The sequence below is a fragment of the Centropristis striata genome, chromosome 9 (genome assembly GCF_030273125.1).
Source record: "Centropristis striata isolate RG_2023a ecotype Rhode Island chromosome 9, C.striata_1.0, whole genome shotgun sequence".
NCBI classification, from domain to species: domain Eukaryota; kingdom Metazoa; phylum Chordata; class Actinopteri; order Perciformes; family Serranidae; genus Centropristis; species Centropristis striata.
In genome coordinates, this window is record NC_081525.1 from 32,553,666 (window position 1) to 32,569,243 (window position 15,578).

The 15,578-nt window shown below is 38.3% G+C and overlaps 1 protein-coding gene across 1 annotated transcript; it reads left to right on the plus strand.

Moving 5' to 3' along the window:
* Positions 1-12,311: 12,311 nt before the first annotated feature.
* On the plus strand, positions 12,312-14,904 carry LOC131977542 (claudin-19). Its single transcript, XM_059340912.1, has 4 exons — positions 12,312-12,696; positions 13,455-13,619; positions 14,495-14,573; positions 14,662-14,904. The coding sequence occupies exons 1-4, from the start codon at positions 12,495-12,497 to the stop codon at positions 14,825-14,827; spliced, it is 612 nt and encodes a 203-aa protein (XP_059196895.1). The 5' UTR covers positions 12,312-12,494; the 3' UTR covers positions 14,828-14,904.
* Positions 14,905-15,578: the final 674 nt, after the last annotated feature.

Consider the following 15,578-nt stretch of genomic DNA (forward strand, 5'->3'; position numbering starts at 1 on the left):
CTGAGGCTTTTGGCCCAGAGCAAATCTACACAGCAGAAGTAACAAAATTTACATTTTAAAGTAGGCCAACACATCTGAATGTTACGTAATGTCTCACCTGTTACCAGTGTTGATGCAGGTCAACATTCACATCAAACAAAAAGAAGCTTAGTTTGACGAAACCTGTTTGAACTACACAGCGTATGTGTAGACCCCCAGTTGTTTGCACACTTAATAATAACTAATTCAAACTAAAAGGACTATTGAGACAAGAAAACTGCAGTAACTCCTGTACAAGTATTTGTCATTTATTTCTGCAGGCACAGATACACACATTTACATTCACTGGAAGCTAATTTACAACATTTGTCCTTTGATGGAAATCTATATAAAATATATACTTTGATCCAGTCTTTCATCTATTTATCTAATCTTCTGCTCGGGTTGAGCTTAGTGTATTTATTGTGCAAGTATTTCCTTGTGTTGGCTGTAGTGTCAGGTAGTCTTTTATTGCCAGCATTTTTAATAAATCATGCCACTCTCAAGGGAAGGACAGAGTTACACCCATCATCTGAGGATGGCTGAGTGGATCTGGTTCACCAACATACCTGACATACTGAGGCCTCGTCTGCATGTGGTAACACCACTGCCATGCCCTCAGTGAGATATGTCACAACCAAACTACTGGAAGCTACACCTCCGTAACCAGAAAAGTAGCTGCTGCTGCTGCTGCTGTTGAGAGATTTAAACGTTTTGAAATCAGACAGGAGATCTGTTTCACTCCTTGTTGCTTTAGTATCTGGTGAATTTTGAAAATAAATCCTAGGTGATGTATTCAAAAGGAAGATTACACATAAAGTTTACAAACATTTGTCTTGTAGCTTGTAATTTCCAATAATTTAACACATTTTAACATTAAGATGCAGATTTTGGCTCTGCTTCAGAGACAGCAGTGTTTCAGACTGGCATCCATTTGGCTGTCCAACTATTATTATTATTATGAGAAACACAAAACATTTTTCAAAAGAGGAGATCAATTTTCCACTTCAGCCTGAAAACTAGAGCCATCTCAAACAGAAAACCAATCCAAACCTCCATTGTGGCATCTCTCTTTGGTCTTGGTTGCACATTACACACACTACCAGAAACAATGACTGAAATTTTGAAACACAGAAATTCCCAGGCAAAGTTTCTAGCTGTGCGGGCAACAGAAATGCTGGAAAGATTTTTTTTTTTTTTTTTTAATCCTGCGAACAGAAACCAAAGTTATTGTTTTATACATCAACAATCTAACTCTGTGCGTCACGACTCTCTTCTTCTTCCAGGCCTACTGGCTGCATCACAAGATAATAGTCCCGCAGCTCACAACTGAAAGCAAATATTGATTCATGCTCATGTGCTCAAACTCGTTTAATGTTAGTTTATTAATTTGACTCATCGCTGTCACACTACCGGTCAGCAGCAGCGACAGGTGTTTGCACTGAAAGCTGAAAAGAACACAGTGACACGCTACATAACGAGCTGCCTGCTCACAAGTGTTGCACAACTGCAACAAAATAAACAGAACCATATGTATTCACAGGTCATTTACTCACCTGTCCTCCAGTCATTCAGGTGGCACGAGAGTGATGGCCAGGCTGCTGTATTCACCGTGAGTGAAATTCACTCTGAGGACTGAATGTCTTTTCCGTGTCTCACCTGGCAGGTAAAAGGTGAGTGCGGCTGTCTATCAACTGCTGCACGCCGTGTTGAGACACGAAGACACACCCACTTATTAGAGAGAGAGAGAGAGAGAGAGAGAGAGAGAGAGAGAGAGAGAGAGAGAGAGAGAGAGAGACCCAGTTCCTCTCACACTGGAGGTTAAGTGCCTATCAAAGTTTAAATCCTTCAGAGAGAAAATAAAAGCATGCTGCACTCTTTGAACCATCTTTAGTCTGTAAAACAAAAAGCTTTAGTCATTTTAATTCAATGCATGGCATGCGCGCTCTCTCTCTCTCTCTCTCTCTCTCTCTCTCTCTCTCTCTCTCTCTCTCTCTCTCTCTCTCTCTCTCTGGGCCTGATGAAGCCTGGGGCACATCTGCAGGAAAAACCGGTGGAGGGAGTCAGATAACTATTTAGTCAGACTCCCAACCCTCACCAGAGGAAAGCTTAGCTCTGTCTTTTATCGTGGGAGGGAATCATTACAGCCAGTTACACTTTAAAATGCAAACTGAAGTTATAAAATAGGTCACTAAAACACCACATTTGCAGCTACATCTCTGTAATCTAATACTCTCATCCTACACACACGATTGCATCAGCTGAGTTGCTTCTGGTGCCACACCTTCAGCCACACATTGTCTACAAAAATGAATGAATTTACCCACGTTGCATTGCAGAATAGAGCCTGACATGAATAAATTTAGTCATTTCAGATCACAACGTGAAGTAGCCCTTTATCAAACTACTGTGAGAACTATGACTGATATTTGTGGTCATACTGTATGCATAATGTCTTATCTATTTTTTTATTTTTTTATTTACCCCTGCTCAAAGCTTCCTACATGAACTTTAATGGAGTTAACACTCTCACTTGAGGAGTTTCTGTCATATTTCCAAAGGTTGAAGAGGAGCTGCACGAGGTGACGGCTTCTGAGTGCTGGCATGTGGCAGAAGGAAAACATTCTCATCATGAGGTGTAAAAATTAAGCCGGCCGTTGTGCCCAAGGCGCTCTGAGCTGTGCCTGATGCAGGAATGACATCGGACTGGTTTACAGCAGCACCAAAACCCATCTTTGAAGGGAGTCACCCTTGTACACATGCCAAGGCAATCCTCAGGTGCTTTGTTTTAGCTTGCAAAAACAGAACACAGTACTTCTGAATTTATTTTAGGACATTGATACACCGGCACAGTTGCAGTTAAAAGCAAAAGGCCATAAGGAAAGATAAAGAGATTGGATAGAAGAAATAAAATATTTTTAAAAAAGATAAAGCACTGCTTAAGGCATGTTACATTAACTTTTAATAATTGTCATTTCAATCAGCTGACAGGGTTGCTATTACTCATCTACAGTTGACACAGGTGTGCTAGTAAAAGGCCTTTTTCACTGAAGGCATTAGTATGAAAATCACTGGTATAAATGATGAAATTTGTGATGGCTGAATTCCATTTAGCTGCTTCATTTTCAGTGTCCTGATTCACTCTCACACTAACTGAGATGCTTGAAGAGTGCAGAAACATTGCTATTGTTAATAGTAACACCTGTACTTTTCCTACAGCTTTTATGTACCTGAAAGGTTTGACACGACTTACTTCTGGCAAAAAGGTCATGTGTATATTAGTAAGAGTACTGGTGCTTAATGAGGACCACACCCTGTTCAGCCTTTTCTCTAAAAGCCACAAATCAGTGGCACACCCGACCTGACAATGTCACACACATTCAAAGCCAACTTTAAAGGTCTGTTTCCACTCCATACTCACTGACCTTGTCTTCGAATTTATGGTTTCCATATTTTTCTTTTATTTGCACACATTTGTAATGTGCTGTTGTGTGTCACTTTGTGTTATATTTTAACCTTTGGTTATTGTGCTGTTTCTGTGTTTGACCTGCCTAGTTTAAAGTTATAATCTGGTACACAATTTCAAATGGTGACATTAATATTTTAAGATTAACGTAGAAATAAAATAAACCAGGCCTGCAAGCAGGACTGAACGGGACTGAGCAGAGTGGCGCCATCGGGGGAGGCGCTGTGGGGTCAGTCCCTATGCGTACCAAATTGCGTGTCTCCTATCACTGTCCTCTGGGTAGGTGTAAAACATATTACTTCCTGAAGCCAGCGGGGGGCGCTGTGACTGTGTGTCAATATTGACACGTGGGTGTGTTCAGGGCTGGACCCTAATCACGTGTGTGAAATTTGGGACAGATTGGACAATGTATGGTCAAGTTATACAGTGTTGTGTTTTATGGCGAGACGCCATATCTTGCCGGAATGTCACGGCCACATATTGTGACCTGCAGTAAAGGTTTTGAGAAGTTTCGATCCCAAAGGCCTTGTGATGATAATGACCAAGTTTGAAGGCAATGGGATGAAATCTGTTGGATGAGTTCTTTAAAGTATGCAACATGGTAAATTAATGAAAGGGGGCGTGGATATAGGCTAAGGTGCGGGGCTTTATGAAATATTGTTATTTCGTTAAGTGTTAAGTGTTAAGGGCCGGACTCTGGCCCTGGCACTGATGAAGCATGAGAAGTTTGGACCAGATCGGACAAAGAATGGAAAAGTTATAACGATCTCGTGTTTTATGGCGAGACGCCATATTTTGCACATAGAGATCACATAGAGTGACAGTCGGTAAAGCTTTGGATAACATGTGATCCCAAATGCCTTGTGATGGTGCTGACCAAGTTTGAAGTCAATCAGAAGAAATCTCTCGGACGAGTTTGTGAAAGTATGCGGGTTGGAAATGGGCAAAAACAGCAGGAAATGGCATATGTGATGCAAAATGGCCGACTTTCTGTAAGTTTTAGGGTATGGGTTCTTGAGAGTTTTTGGTGAGTGTTCCCTTGATACACATATGTACCAAATTTTGTGTGTGTATGTGAAAAAATCCTATATTGTCAGGCTCTTTTGAAATTTTCAAGGGGGCACGAGTGAGTGAGTTAGCAACGTCCATTGCCGCAAATACTAGAATACGAAATTTTCACGGGAGAATAGACTCATACTCCAAATATGGTGAGTTTTTGAATATGAGAAAGGCCCCAAAAAGGTGATTGATTACCCTGAAAAATAATAATAGACCGACCAATTACAATAGGGTCCTCGCACTTTCAGTGATCGGTCCCTAATTAAAAATCAATGTGCATTGCATCTCTGACCTCAGAAAACCCTGAAGCGTTCAGCACTAATTCTTCTATACATCTTCCATCCACTTGAGGCAGCACTGAGTCACACTGTGTTTGACAAGTTAAACCTCCATGACAGGAGAAAGACTGGCAGTCAGGAGCAACTGGGACTATTAAATGTTGTGACACTAACTGCTTAATCACATGAATAGTTCTTCAAGATGTTTTTTTTTTTTTTTAATCGGATTTGGAAGTCTTGTGTTTTGTTATCTGGGATCAGATTATCCATTTGATTACCAAATCTGGAAACCAGTGCTGTATGGGACTGCATCACAATGTAGGCTACTTACTATGTAAGCAACAACAGGCAGCCAGTGTGAGGTCACTGTACGTGTTATAAAGAGACGGAAAACAGTCTTGACTGTGTCATTTTTTAAAAATATATTTATATATATATTTGTTGGATTTTGTATTTATTTATTATTCTACAGGAACTAAAACACTTGTTTTCCTTTACTAAAAGCCTTGATAGGATAATGTCTACTTCCTTATGACTGTAATGGTTAAATAAATCAGTAAATGGTTCATTAAATAAGTCCAAAATATAAATATATACTGTTAATATGATCAATTAAAACTATTTGTTACATCTTGTTTCTGAAACCCACCCTTCTGCCAAAATCAAAAAAAAGTTTTATGTTATCTGATTTCAGAGTCGTTTTTTTTTTCTTTTCTTTTAAACAACTGTATTTTCAAGATTGCATCCAATCCAATCAGATTACTTCTGAACAACTGGACCCATGTCAATGTGACCGTGAAAATGTAAGAAAAGCAACTACGGTATTTAAAAAACCTAAGAATAGAATAAAATAGAATAAAAAAGTGGATGTAAGAATGACCTTTCAGTACAGTGTGAACCTTTCTAAAACTTGTTTGCTGATTGATTCATTGACTTTGTGTCTACACAATAGTTTTCTACGGCAGGACAAGTTTTGCAAATATGTCATAAATGCATATATTATTTGTGTAAAGAATACAAAGGTGCAAAGAAATGCCTGGGATCAAACAAACTACTACAGTGACACTAAAGACTGTAACAGGGAGTGTAGCAGGTCTCTCAGCGTGTCCTCAGTGACACCTGCTCCTGCTGGCTGTCTTGCTCAGAAGTGCCACTAGATGGCGTCTTCCTCACATATTTTCCACTTTAAGATGCATTTTGTAATCTGTAATAACTGTGTGTGGGCTCTGCTCCTGTAAGGTTTGCTTTATCAGTGTTTGAGGAGCTTGTTGACTTGATTTTAATTTTTTAGCATCAGTAGGTTTTGGCTGCTGTCCCTGTTGAGGAATTGTTTGTTTTTGTCCCTTAAAAAAAAAAGCCATTTAGACATAATAGGAAGGGAAAAAATACTTCAACCTACTTTCGATTACGTTCTCTCCACTTAACACAAGAAAATAAATATTTTGGTGTAATTAAGCCGAGTGGCTCACTGCTACTCCCAGAACGAAGATTACTGTAACTCCTCCCCGATATCTGCATCCTGCCTCTGAGTGATGATTGGGGAGCATTAGGCAGCACTCACAGGAAGCCAAACAAAAGCCTGACAAAATCCTGAGCTCATACAGTGTATGGAAAAGGGAGCTCCATTCTTTTCATCTGTTGCTGGAAATCATTATACCAGCGAATTAAGATGATAACTTTAATTTACTGTAAATCCTATTTATCAAGAAATGAACCCTGTCTATCAAGTAAATGCTGCCAACATTTCTTCCACATTAGTGCATCCACTGTGGTTTGATCATCCAGTTTTACTGTAAATTATCTTTCATCAGTTTGGCTACGCCCATAACCTGTAACTGAAAGTTGTTAATCGAGGTGAGAGTCATGCTCCAGTTCCTTAAAAAAAAAAGTCAACTCTGACTGTGTTTTGTTTGTGATCTTTACTTCCTATCAAGGCTAATAGACATAATAGAAGATGGTAAAATAGATAACTTGAGAAGAAAACTGGTTTTGTGCCTAAACAGATTTTTCATAGAGAGAAAAAAACACCTAAAAGATTTCATGTTCACACCCGTCAATCATATTTCCTGATAATTAATAAACTATTCTACAAAAGGTTTTAAACTGGTTATGAAACATTATGTCATCACTATGCGTCCGCAAACAGCAGTGTTTTTAAAAGAAAAATAGTATAAAAAATCAGCTGTAACTTTCTTTAACTCGTTTCAAGATGAAACATGAGAGTAAAGCTGTTACCCCGACATACAGTAATGCCACAACACAAAGCTTTAATTGAAAACAAGAGTTTACAACTGATCTCAAAGGACTTTAGTTTCCTGAGAAAAACAACCCACACTATGCCTTTTTTAAGTATCACATTTACACTTGCATATTTCATATTTCATATCCACATAACACCCAGACGTTGATTTATTTGAGGAAACCATCTAAGCCTGCTGATTTTTGATAAAGATTGGAATAACGGCCTCTTTCTTTGGTTGGAAGGTCAATTCAGTGTGTGTGTGTGTGTGTGTGTGTGTGTGTGTGTGTGTGAGATAAGGTTTTTTCAGTGATGCAAGTTAGTTTTTTATATGAAAATGTAAGTGTTAAAATGTGTTTATAATGTCATCTTGGCCCTTTCCAGTGGCAAGGTCAGTTTTGGGATGTTTAAAATAAGCTATCTTTAAATAGAACTGACATATTTACTGCATAAGATTTTATTTAATTCATTTGCAGTTTACAGATTTATGCATACACTCACCAGCCACTTTATTTGTTGAAGTGTGTACCTAATAATGTGGCGGTGTGGTCTTCTGCTGCTGTAGCCCGTCTGCTTCAAGGTTGGACATATTGTGTGTTCAGAGTGTGCCTTCTGCATACTTCCGCAATTTTCTTATTTGAGTTATTGTTGTCTTTCTATCATCTCGAACCAGTCTGTCCATTCTCCTCTGACCTCTGGCATCAACAAGGCATTTTGGCCCAGAGAACTTCAGCTCACTGGATATTTTCTCTGTAAACCCTAGAGATAGTTGTGTGTGAAAATCCCAGTAGATCAGCAGTTTGTAAAACACTCGTAATGCCATGCCACCTTCAAAGTCACTTAAATCACCTTTCTCCTCATTCTGATGCTCGCTTTGAACGTCAGCAGCTCATCTTCATGTCTACATGACTAAATGCATTGAGTTGCTGCCATGTGATTGGCTAATCAAGTCGCCACTGCTCCAGTGTCTTCTCCCTACAATTAATGTACAAGCAAGCTTTGCTGAGAAGTGTTTCAAAGTCCCATTTTTTATGCAAAACGTTAATTATGACAACAACGTCTAAGAGGTCTTTCACCATGTTAGACATTTAAGCATCATTTATTGTTTTGGAATATAATCTTTCTATAATGTAAAACATTTTACTGGTGTCTCATACTGTTTGAAGTGTGTTGTGACATTTTTTATTACTATCTGAGGTCCTTGGGGTGTTTGTGTCACATTATAATGTCTTTATGTGAGGCAGATACATTGTGACTGTACCAATGACTGTCTATAAGGAGTGGGTGTATCAGCTGATCAGGCATCAGGCGTCGCCCCCTCCCCAGGTTTGAATCACATCATAAAAAGTGTCACAATACACGTTAGAGACCAATTTTACATCCACCTACACCCGTGACCTCTTCCCCTTTTGACTGACATTATTTCTGCTGTTTCTGTTCTGAGGATCAGCTAAAAAGGAAGTGTGAAAGGCTAATTTTGGTTGCAAATTGCAAAACATTTAATGCCCACGACATGACGGTTCAAGATGATTCACAGCTTTGTCCGTCATGATTCAAAGTACTGTCCATTCTTTATTTTAGCATCAAACAGATGTTTACAGCTGAGGGAGGGGAGGGTGGCGTCTGAATTTCCAGCTCACAATGTTTTCTCAAAAGCCATTCATCTTTAGGTTTTTAGCTGACTGCAGAGGTCAGCTGTACACACAGGTGTGTATGTGACTGACTTACAGAGTGAGTCAAGTTTCCACGTTCGCAGCGTGAGCCTGTTTTCAAACACATTGTCACTGGCCTCAAAAGGACAGTGCTTTTACTTCACACATTTCATTTCTAAGGTAATTATAAGGGACAAAGCACCAAGTGGTGCTAAAGTGATATTCTTCCTCTAAGGTTAGTTATACCATTAAGAGTATACTTATTTGTTTATATTAATGGGACAAAAGTATACTAACTAATAATATCCAAATATGCACATCATAGACACCACATACTATTAATTATACCTACAACACATTGCCCACAAAATCACATTGGCCAAACGCAGTCAGCCATATACAGGTTTTGAGCTAATCTTCCAACTTTGTGTAATTTTCCCCTGAGTCTGTCTGACCGGACATTAAAATCAATAGAGCAAGTGAACTGTTAGTGGGGACATGCAGTGGCAAGAAAAAGTATGTGAACCCTTTGAAATGACCTAGTTTTCTGCATTGATTTGTCATAAAGTCCCAAGTATAGACAAACACAATGCGCTTAACCTACACAAACAATTGTAATATTTCATATTTTTATTGAACACATCTATGAAACATTCAAAGTCCTGGTGGAAAAAGTAAATGAACCCTTAGGCTAATGACTTGAACAAGAGCTAATTGGAGGCAAGAGTTAGCAAAGCTGGGATTGTAGAGCTACTTTGACCTATAAAAAACTCAACATAAGAAGCATCTGCTGATGTGAACCATGCCTCGAAAAAAAGAGATCTCCAAAGACACTATCATAGCAGATTTATTAAACATTCATTGTGTGAACTCATACATCATACAGCATACTACCCTAAAACACAATACCAAAATAATCTACTGCACCTACGTTATGTAACTTAAAAATCATAACCTCAGACTATTTTTGCCTCTTTTAAGGTGACAGGGGTGAAAATGATTAATCCTCAATATTTGTTTTGGTTTCGGAATGATAAGAGCAAATAAGTTTACTGTCATTATAATTCTCTTCTCACTAAATAGTCCCAGGATGTGAATCACTGATTACACTATAAGGAGGGTCCAGCTGATTCCCAAACACTGTGTTGTTTGTGTGGGAGGAAAGATTGCACAGATAAGAAATGACACGTCTTTTCTTCTGGTTGACCTACATCGTCCTCTGGCTCCGAAGGTATCATAAAAGGAAGGAAGACCATGTGGTTTTAAAAACGTTTCATGGTGCATTTTAAGCTGTTCTGACAGTTGATGGATGGTTTTTGAGAGAATCACAGGGAAAGTGGTCCCCTTTTCCTGATATTGTCACATGCAGCAGGAATGAAATAACATCAATAAAGTTTGACCTGGCCAGTGCATTTTTAAGTGATATTAAACAATGGCTGTGAAAAAATTAAATAAATACACTTAGTGCCTGTAAGGGAGGGCTACATAATGACTCGTTTTAGACAAATTCAGATGGGAGCCGTGAGTTTAATTGCGGCACAATGTTTTGATGGAGGCTTATTTCAGGAAAGGGTGGACACTGATCCAATCTAACAGACAAATGCAGAGTGTTTACAAACTGGCATCCCGCTCACCAAATATGGTCAAATAATTTTCTAATTGTCTGGCTTAATTGAAGAGAGTTTGTTCTCGTAAACACCAGCTTGTGGGTGTAATTTACTGAGGAAAGGAATGACAATTGAGCATATTTACTGAGTGAAAGGTCTCCTCTTCTCCTGAGGTTTTTGTCTGTTTGTTTCATACATTAATCTCAGTGTGTTGCATTAAGCTCTGTCTTATGGTGACTGATTCACATGCTGTATACTTAAATATGCACACTGATAAAAATATACACACGATGTACATTTTTAAATGTTGTTCTTACCTTTTCTTTCCTTTTCTTACCCTTTTTAGGTTTATTGTGACTGACCTTACCTGTAAATGTTTGATATATTGAGGATATTTTTTTCTGTATATTCTGTGTTGTTCCTGTGGACCCCAGGAAGACTAGCTGGTTACTAAGGTACCAGCTAATGGGGATCCTTAATAAATAAACAAATAAATAAACAAAAAAAAAAAACTAACCTGTGTGCAGCAACAAGTGCATTTTGTTGGGAAATGTAGTTTCTTCAGTTGTTCTAAAAATGTAAAAAATTTTAAAATTTTAGTTCTAACTTGAAGTGATTTTAATCTAGATTTTATTGTTGATTACACGCTTTGTATTCGTTGCATGAATATGATGTTAGTATGTTGGCACCTGCATTTGTGCTGTTTATATCAACCGCCTATGGAAGAGGGTGAAAAAACATGTCAGGGATTCATTTTCAAAGTCTGATTTAAATTGTTTTCCTTCCTGTGTTTATGGTGGAAGAACGGGTGAAAAAAGGTCAGGTTTGTAATTTATTTTTTCCGTCTGTGAAACAAATATGAAGGTTAAGGATAATTTTCTAATTTGCTTCTTTCCATCTGTCAAGTGAAGTGTTTGTTATTGTAATACTCATTTTAGCCTGAAGTACACCAAAGGACTAAAAGCATCCATGTTTTCTTCCTTTCTCCTCAAAACACAGTCTTGTGGCCAAGGGGGGAAAAGTCTTGGAAAAAATATCCTGGCAGAAACTTCATACTTTAAAAAAAAATCATTAACACAGGAGAGCAAACAATTTTGGATCAGACTTAGCAAAGGATCAAACTTTTCTCTCTTACTCTTGTGTTTCAAGCATTCAGGATATAAACAAGACATACAAAGAAAAATGTCAGTTACAGTATCTGTAGATAAATAATATAATAATAAATAATAACATAATAAGGTACATAGGGTATAAGGTGCTTACTTTTATACTATTCTGGGATTTCTGAAAATAAGCTTTTAAAGTGTAGCAGAGTGCGTTCACATTTCTTATTCAACATCAACTCTAAAGTCTCTATATAACATTTCAATTCTATTGTTAAAACATTAAAGTTAGGTAGGGATTTGGAAAACTTCATCTTGTGGATGTGAAACTTACCCATCAGAAGCATAAGATGTATTATAAAGCATACTGTTTTGTTATTAGATTCAGATTTTGAGATAATATCTTTAGGTTAAAAAATGTTGGGTTGTCCATTCTTATCGAGTATGAATTTTTCCATACCCATCCAAAATATAAATGTAAACTTGTCTCTGGCTTTTTCTCTTACTGTGTCATATGGGCTTGAAGCTGAATTACACAACAACTTTAAGGAACTTTAAGGGAAGCACAAAGTAATTTTAGATTTATTTATTTATTGTATTCCAAAAGTTTACTAAAACATATATAGTACAATAAATAAATATATAAATATATACAACCATGATTCCACAGAACTTAGGACTTTATACATATTTTAATTGAACATAATTAAAATAGGATTTATTATTTTAATTTTAGATGACGTCCCACATACTTCGGAATCAGGGCTGTATTTCCCACAATGTGTGACCCGTATGACCTGGTCTGATAAGACTTCGTCAGAAACTCTCCCATCATCCCCTGCAGGTGGAGTAGACCCTCATGCGTCACGCGCCTCGGACTTTAAATAGCGGCTGGAGAGGAGCGCGAGGGTAACGGTCTGTGGAGCCGCGAGGAGACACCTGAACACAGAGCAACTACTGAGTTCAACTACTTCTGCTCGCTTTTTATTTATGTGTTCCCGCTCAGTTCCAAACAAACTTCTCGGACATTTTTTTTAGAAACTAATTATTCGTTCCTTGTTATCCGGACACTATGGCCAGTTCAGGACTGCAGCTGCTCGGGTTCCTCCTCGCTCTGGTCGGTCTCGCTACCACCGTCGCGGCCACTTTGATGGTTGAATGGAAGAAACAGTACCAGGGCAAGACGCACCGCATCTATGAGGGTCTGTGGATGAGCTGCAGTGGCAACGAGAGGACGACCTGTGAATTTCACCAGTACCTCCTCAAGCTGCCAAGTAAGTTTTTATCACAGCTGCATCTCCTCAGAAAACCAGACGCTGCTTGTTGAGATACCTTCCACCGGCAATAAGTTACTATAATTAGCATCTTTGTTGTGTAAGCTATTTGTGAGGACTTTATCTCAGTATATGGCTTCAGTCTTGACACTCAAACATGGTCATATAGGGCAGGGATGGGCAACTTAATTGCTGGAAGGGGCCACAATTTTTCATCGACACTACCACAGGGCCACATATAGGACCACTATATGCACTTGACCAGATATGATGAAACTGCAATATTAAATATGTTTACAGTGCAGTAACTTAACATATTTCATGCTCAAATGCATGTATAACAGTATAAATAGGAATACAAAAGGTTTGAAGCAAATAAAAAATAACCATTTACTGTGATTTCTCTTTTTTTCAGTGCAAGAACAGCAGACCAATATTAATTGCAAGAAGTCATTTTGTGCATTTTTATACTGCACTTTTAAGATTTCATGCTCAAATGCATGTAGTTGTACCGAGGGCCACTTCAAGTGAGGGTGCGGGCCGTATCCGGCCCCCGGGTCTCCGGTTGCCCATCCCTGATATAGGGGGTTGTTTTTTTATTCAGGTGGAATTTAGATTCTGCCAAATTTTCTAGTGTACTTCTACTGTACAATTATAATAAGTAGTAAGAGCAATATGTAAAGTAGAGAGCGATCACAGCCTGTAAATGAAAGTTTTGCTGAACATGTGTGACAACATTTCCACTTGTGCACCTTTAGGTGAGGTCCAGGTTACCAGGGCGGTGCTGCTTCTCAGCATCATCCTCTCCACTGTGGCACTGTTGGTCTCCACGGTGGGAATGAAGTGCACCCGCTTCATGGATGGCAACCCTAATAGCAAATCCACAACAGCTATGATTGGAGGAATCATGTTCTTGATTGCAGGTGTGTTCAGCGGCTTCAGAACCTGACAGGCTGGTTAATATCTCAAATGTATGCTCATTGATTTAACTGGGAAGAGGTTTAAAATCTCTGTTTTTCTTTGTAAAAATAGGCGGCAAAAAGGATGACACAAACAACACAAGAGAGATGACATAACACACTAAAACAGAACTATACAGAAAAGAGATTTTAAAATTTGAAATAACATTGCAAGGGCAAATATATATAAAATCCACCCATAAAATCTCCATACACAATCTGTATTTTCTTTTCATGATCATCATTGAGTCCCTTTCCTGCAAATCACAAATTTGTTCCACATACCCGCCACGTAATTTTGTGTATCCCTGGGATTATATTTGGGAGCCAGTGACGTAAAAGATTTAATCTTATAAACAAACTAAATGGCGCCTTTAAAACAACCCAACAACATGAGCAGAAGTAACATCAGCACATTTTTAGTGGAGGAAAAATTAAGCTCCTATTTAAGTTTAGTCCTGGCTAAGACAGCAGCATAACATAAACATAAAGCATACTTAAAACAGACTCACTTTAAACAACAACACCACGCAACAGCAAACAGTTTAAAACAAACAATATTCACATTTGTAATATAAAAGAGACAAACACATTCCATTAAACAAAGAATTAGCAGTGTTCAGTCAGTACATTATGTCTTCAAATAGTCCCTAGACTGTAGCTCACGCAGACGAGGCAGCAAAGACTTTAAAGGCAAAAACAGTGCAGGTTGGAAGAAGATAATTGAATCATCCCTGAAACAATAAGCTAACTACACAAGAAATAGTAAAAGTGTTTTTAAAAAGTTCAGCAGGATTTAAATTATGTGATAAACAACATGACATGTTTTCTTTGTTCAGGTTTACTGACCATCATCATAACCTCCTGGTACGTCAACAAAATTGTTAAGATCTTCAACGAATCCCATCGCCTGCACAGGTATACACACACACACACACACACACACACACACAGAGCTCATTCTGTACGTAGATGTGTATCTAAACGTGTGTGTTTTTCCCTGCAGTTATGAGTTTGGTAACGCCGTGTTTGTCAGCTGGGCTGGCGGCGTCCTCACCATGGCTGGAGGGGCCTTCCTGACCTGTCGGCGATGCTCGCGGTCCCAGGGCGGGTCCATCAGCTCCAACCACCTCCTCCCCGCCAACACACACTCCAAGTCCAACTACGTCTAGTGGAGGAGAGCAGAGGAGAGGCCTTGAATTTACAAGCTGGTGCGGTTTGTGTTTCTACAATGAGGAAAAGTCTCACTGCAGGATTTTGAAAGCTGAACAGTCAGAAACCAGAATCAGGATTTGACACCAAACCAGACTTTGTTACGAATTTGAATTCCATTTTATAGCTGAAACTTTTCTGCTGTTACTTGGATGTCACTGTAGTTTCTGCTGCTGTCAGCTGTTTTTTTCTCTCATAGGGGTTCATTTGCAAAAAGAGATCTCTCTGTTTTGACTAAATCATGTTATCGTGTGTCCAACCCAGGGAATATAAATCAAATTGGTGCTTAGTGATGTTGTTCTTGTCATATTCTCATAAATCATGTTTAAAAAAATTAAAATAAATTAGTGTTTGCTCTTTTGAGAAGGGTTTCTGTTTTTATTTTTCAAATGAACTCTCCTAAAGTAGGATTTTATTTTCAGTTGATTATTGCGTAATAATAAGTGCTTTGTTTCAGGTCTAAACCTGAACTTTGCCTGCTTGTTTGTGTAAATATGAAGTCATGAAGTTACTCTTCAAAGATACAAATGAAGAACATGTTTCAACAGTTTACAGTTTAGTCTCTCAAAGGTTTCTGTACTTTCACGGTGTACGTTGTTGTACAACTCATTCCTCTTCAGTTTCACACTGTGTTCATATAGATTTGTTTGTATATGTTGTTAATTATATGTTATTTTATATTTTCTTGTTTTATTTTTATGTAATTTTGTT

Coding starts and splice junctions, on each gene's coding strand:
- LOC131977542 (XM_059340912.1), top strand. CDS start 12,495: ATGGCCAGTTCAGGACTGCAGCTGCTCGGGTTCCTCCTCGCTCTGGTC. Junction 12,697..13,454: donor GTACCTCCTCAAGCTGCCAA/GTAAGTTTTTAT, acceptor GTGCACCTTTAG/GTGAGGTCCAGGTTACCAGG. Junction 13,620..14,494: donor AATCATGTTCTTGATTGCAG/GTGTGTTCAGCG, acceptor TTCTTTGTTCAG/GTTTACTGACCATCATCATA.